Raw genomic sequence first — 5,682 nt, 5'->3', positions numbered from 1 at the left:
CCAGATTGCCTGAATGAATGTCTGGAGGTGTAGGCACCTCGGAATAATTGTGTTAAGCTAGCACTAAGTCCCTCCCCCATCCACCTTTATTCTTTTCTTTACAATAAGGCTTTCAAATAAGTCATGGCTGTACGGCAGTGAAGCATTGGTGTTGAGCACTGATGTCATGCTGTCGTTGATGATGTTGACTCATTCTGTGAAAGGAGTAGATTTGGTTTGCGTGGGACCGGAGCTTTTGATAGAAAGCCATCAGGTGGGTTTCTCTAGCGTTGTCCAAGTTTTATCGCATTGTTTTTATATTTTCGTTTCAGCTTCACGTGGTGGCTTCCTGCACTACCATTCAGCTTGCTCATTTTCGTCTACGATGAAGTGCGAAAACTGTTGCTCCGGAAGCTGCCACCAGATTCGTGGCTTGAGAGGGAAACCTACTATTAGAAGTTGTAGAGGTAGCACTGTCTGTTTTAGCCCTGACGAGCATTTTTCGGCAGGCCTCAGTTCCCTCCCGGATCTTTCCACCACTCCGCCGTTCGACGTCCCTATTTTGATTCATTTGCACACATCTACAAACTCTGCTTCTCCACTCGAATCATTTCCTCGTATTCTCACTTTCACTCTCTTTTTCAACAGTGCATCTACTGCGTCTATTCTCTTACGTTGTGATATGTTGGTGGACGTTGCGGAGAGTTTGTCGATGACCCTTATCCCCTACTTCATTATTTGATCTGTACCGTTGCTAGAGCGCTGCAAAATAGCTTCATTTTTAGCTGTGAAGACTACTTCCGCATCTCGATCGCGGCTCCAAACAATCAGACTCGGTCCCCATCCATCCACCCAGCGTGTGGACATTATCTAACCCCTTTTGTGTCTAACATGCTATGGATCAAGCAACCGTTCCATGTAATCGAGAGACAGCTTTTATTTGTAATATCAGCTAATCGTCTCCTCTCTCTTTCCACCATCACCTGAGATGCTGGAAAATTTTCAAGCCTTGAGTTCCTATGGCGCGTAGGATAGTATAACAGCTTCATTGTGCAACCATTATCATCATAGTAACAACTGTCCTTAGATTGTATCTATCTAAAATTATGTACTTCTTGATCTGCAAGAGCGTTCTTGTCCCGCCTGTGTTGCCTTACGTTGTGGCAGCTCCTGTGGCCTAAGTAATTTCCAACTACATAGTTTCATGAGTTTTTGGCGGATGAGTGCACGTGACGACGATGACTACTCCTTTTTTCAATGCCATTCGATTCGAACTTTACTAGTGCGGACATTTGGTAGTATTTTTGCATTTTCTTGTGGGATTTGCAAATCGTTCTGTTGTTGATACCCACGCTCGTCGTATAGATAATCGAGTTGCTCTGTTTTTGTTTTGTCGTCAAAGGGTGTTGCTCTCCGTCTGATATACCAGTGGGTTAGTACTTAGGAAAATGAGTCTTCTACAACTCCGATTCTCGATCCATCCTTCTGGTTGGTAACCATTTCTGTAGTCCTTGATGCTTGTCTTCAGAATACTGCTCTATTTCCATCCCCTGTCCCACCGAATTGTGCAAGCATGTCCTCTATCCGCTCACTGACATAAATCCGTACAAATGCACTTCCATTGTCACATCAAATGGAGGATTTATTGTAACGTGTCGTTATTACAACCAATATGAATGATGTAAGATGTAGATCACAGTTGTTTCAAATTCACCTATCACTACTCTGTCGCACGGTGGCTGCCAAACTGTGAACAAAATATCAAGTCGCGCTTCCCAGTCAAGCTTGTGTTGTCAAAAACCGGTCTCTATGTACGTTATTTGTGAGTTCGAAGTAGGACATCAATATACACAGGCCCGGTCGGTTTATTGGCGTATCGGCGCGCGCCTCGGGAAGTCCGCCCGATCGGGATTGTTGACAAATGGGTGTAGATTTGGATGCTTCCAATTTCATGTAGTCGCGTCAATCCACATCAACCAATAGCCAACGAGAATTTACTCATTTACTCATCATTTAGACGGAAACGAGAAGCTGTGTTGGTGCTTTCTGAAAAACAGGTTTAAGCAAGCTACACTTGTAAATTTGGATTGAAGTATTTCGCTGTCAGCTGTTGATCCCAACTCAAATGCCCTTGTATCGCATTTCGTTGTATTTGAACTGATAATGTCCTGTTGTCGATGAATTCAGGAGGGTATTGCGCACCCATAGATATCCTTCCTATAGTGGAAGCGTTTTCTCGAACAAACCGTTTCTCTCTGGTCACTTGTGTCTCCGTTTCATCCTTTGTTGATGTTATCTTTGTTCTGAACTATATCCCATATTTGATGATAGCTACCACCAAAGCAACTCTGTTGAGAGCAAATCTGTCAGCAACCCAAATGCCGTAGCACAGGCTAACTGTATGATGTAAGATGCGTTCAACCAAAAACATTCTGGATGATGACGAAGAAAGATGGCAGGAGGCCTGTGAGGAACATGGGCTCTAGTGGTTATCATGCACCCTCGGAAATTCTCGACATTCACTTTCGTCCACTGCGTATACAACAGACCAGCATCCGTTTCTGGGTCTATCTGTAATGCTGTGATACGTCGATAGAACTCCGGACACAATAGATAATGCCATATGCAGTTTGAACTGAGTTAAGTGAGAAACAGGCTGTATTCTGTGCAAACTAGAGTCAATAAGAAGAGAAAAGAGTAGCCCTGTAATATATAGCATGCCCTACGGATGTCTCATAAGAAACGGTTGAACTTCATGGTGAACGTGTAAGCTGGCCCGGTTTCTATCACCACCCGATGTGCACACACACGGCCTTCACAATGATGATTACATAAAGGAAATTTTTGGCGCAACGTTTTAAAAAGTCCAGATTGCGAGGGTCGTTTGGAGATTTAAATCGGAACATCGTATTGGGGCGGGGGCAGCGGCGTCCAGTTCATTGGACCCTATTGATGACTGTAGTCATGGAGTCACTTTTGGTACGGTTGCAAACTACAACTTATATAGATTCAAATTCACAAGGCTTTCGCATTGAGTTGAAGTAGAATATGGAGGAATTTAACGATGCTGGAGATACAGAAATTGTCCGATCAGTTCAGCAAAGGCGTGGCCAATGTGCCAAAGCAGTAGACATTGTGATGCAATACGATTTCCAGAAAATATATTTTTGCGCCTCAAAACAGGTGGTAAATTTCCGTAATCTCATTGACAATGTTGAGCGTTGCTGCATCGCTTTTTGTCTCAAAACAGTTGCAGGTTACAACCGATTTGGGGCTTCAAATCGGTCATTTTAGCTTAGTCAAGTGTAACTGCCTGTTCTGTGGTAAATATATGTTCTGTATAGCCGTGGATCCGTTCAAGGGTGACAAGTTTAATTTTACTGTAAGGTGCGTTTCCGATATCACTGCCATAAGAAGCCGTTCACCTTGCTCCTCAGCGTATGCTGGTGAAGGGTAGAAGTACCGAATTTTAGATTGCGCCGACCTAGAATTGTATATGAAGTCAGTCTTCTCAAGGATTACCGAATTCTTACAAATGATAATTACAGCAAGTGATTGCTTTTCGTCGTAGAGTTCAGACGAGGGATCTTCACCAGTGGTATACGAGAAAAACACCGGGTCAAATCGAATAAGTCGATATAGTATGTCCAAGGGGTATGTACGGAACCTGCTAGTATTGCAATAGCCCTAACAGCAGTCAGGGAAGAACGTGGAGGAACCTAAAGACCGGTAAGAAATCTGGGATTATGGTTCAAAAGGTTAAGAAACATGGGACTTGTTGGCAACACCGGAATTAGGTGGGACAGCCAAACTTACTTGGTTGAGTCAGATCCACATTTTTCACAATCGGTGTACTAGGTAGGCAAACCTAATAACACTAAAGGGTAAGAGGGTGCTGGAAGTCCGTATATGATGACTCGGTAAGAAAAAAAAGTTGGGAAAGGAAGCTTTTGCATTACCACTTAGTACTTTCTTTTATTGCGTCCTTTTACTAAAAATATCTCACACTGAGGGTCATAAATCAGCTCATTTGATTCGCCTGTGAAAACCAGGACCAGGTCTCTTCTATTAAGGATGCAAGCCGAACGATGCTAAATTCCGGAGTAAGGAATAAGTTGCCACGTTGGTAGGCAACTTTTGAGTGCTTGGTGAGATGGGCTCGCTTTTGTTTATTGTTTTCAACAAACAGTGCTGCATGAAGTGATTTTTAGTTGACGCACAAACTCAGTCAAAACAAAACCGTAGGATGGTGTGTTACCAGTTTCCTTGATGGGACAGAACTTCTGACTAACACCAATGTTGACTACGGAGAAGTTTTGTTTGTTCGTCCTGGAAACATGCGTTAGCTACCCACCAACATTTGCAGAAAAACTTTTTACTGTGGTCAGAAGACCATGAACCTCATGTAATTTACTGTTTGAAACAGCAGGGATCGATTTCCAAAAGTTACAGATACTTGTAACAGCTTGCGGACAAAGCATATGGAAAAAATCCACTAAATATGCTTTTCAAGAAAACGAGATCTGAGCGGTCGTCATAAATATATCGCTTCGTAGGACAAATGTATGGCATTTATTGCCACATCGATTTCGTGCTTAATTTTGAGTAATAAGCGGAACCCGCCCTAATTCATGAATTATGTTCTAGTCAGGCTGGAACGGCAACAGGCAGGCATAGGACGCAAAATATTAACACAGGAGTCCTTCCTGAGTTCTTGTTCTATGGTTGATAGTCACTGTGTAAACCGATAGCTTCGATCCAAGCCAATTCCATGTCTCGCCAATGGTGCAAGTTGGTGTAAGAATCTAGTAGACATATGAGTAGCTTCAAGAAACTAGCTGGGTTTTTGAAAATGCTCGTGCTTGTAATGAGTCACATCAAGTTACGAGTTAATAACTGAGTAATTTGTTCCCCATAAATTCGACTCCGCTGAGTCACAAAAACCTACTATCAGTTTTCACAGGAAAGTGTGTTCTGAAGTGCCCGCCGGTACTCGAGCCAAAAGGGCAGGGTTGTTTCTAGGTTTCATGGTGTTTCCTCCATTTCGTGAAGAGTTTTGTAGTATGCCGCCGATTTTTATTACATCTGCGAATGAAATCGATTATCCGAACTCCTGAAAATAAATTTACTGAACTTTCTATGCAACATATCTCTTCGTATGTCTAGTCCGGTTTCACAGACCAGGTTATATCCGTCGACAGGAAATTTCTGATGGCCGGGTAGTATCAAAATACTGCAGTATCCGCATGTCAAAGATTGGCCAAATACTGTATAAGGTGGGGAAATTCATGCATCACAACAGACAAACTCTCTGTAGTCTTGATGGACGAATCAGACATTTGATGCGGGTGTTTGCAAATCCGATGAGTTGAGATCTTATCAAATCCTTCGCGTCCCAGATCACAACCCAAAGCGATGGCACATGAGAGTTCTCCAAGTATCCGGGCTAGATGCAATCATAGTTCCCCATGTTGTACCATGGCTTTAGGAAGATTCCTCCGGCGTGGGCCAAGTGACTCACGATTGTTCCAGTCATCGATAATGCAAGTTAGTGTTGAAAATCACCATACAAGAAAATGAAACGCCATTTATATAGCTAGTTGCTGGCATGCGATGCAGGATTTCGGGTGACCCTTTTCGGTTTGATCCGAAAAAGAACACCTCTTCAAGGGTAGGGGACAATCCAGAACACGTGTTACAAGA

The 5,682-nt window shown here is 43.0% G+C and overlaps 1 protein-coding gene across 1 annotated transcript in view; it reads left to right on the top strand.

The window, feature by feature from the left end:
- T265_14207 (hypothetical protein) overlaps positions 1-721 on the top strand; it is a gene marked incomplete at both ends in the record, with an annotated part of 32,990 nt that extends 32,269 nt beyond the window's left edge. The window contains one exon of the mRNA XM_009172535.1: positions 466-721. Coding sequence (XP_009170799.1) covers positions 466-721 — 256 coding nt within the window. The remainder of the gene's footprint in view (positions 1-465) is intronic.
- Between the last annotated feature and the right edge of the window lie 4,961 nt (positions 722-5,682).

This window comes from Opisthorchis viverrini (assembly GCF_000715545.1).
Source record: "Opisthorchis viverrini unplaced genomic scaffold opera_v5_156, whole genome shotgun sequence".
In the NCBI taxonomy this organism is placed as follows: domain Eukaryota; kingdom Metazoa; phylum Platyhelminthes; class Trematoda; order Opisthorchiida; family Opisthorchiidae; genus Opisthorchis; species Opisthorchis viverrini.
Note: the sequence above shows the minus strand (reverse complement) of the source record. Positions and strands in the feature narration are given on the sequence as shown.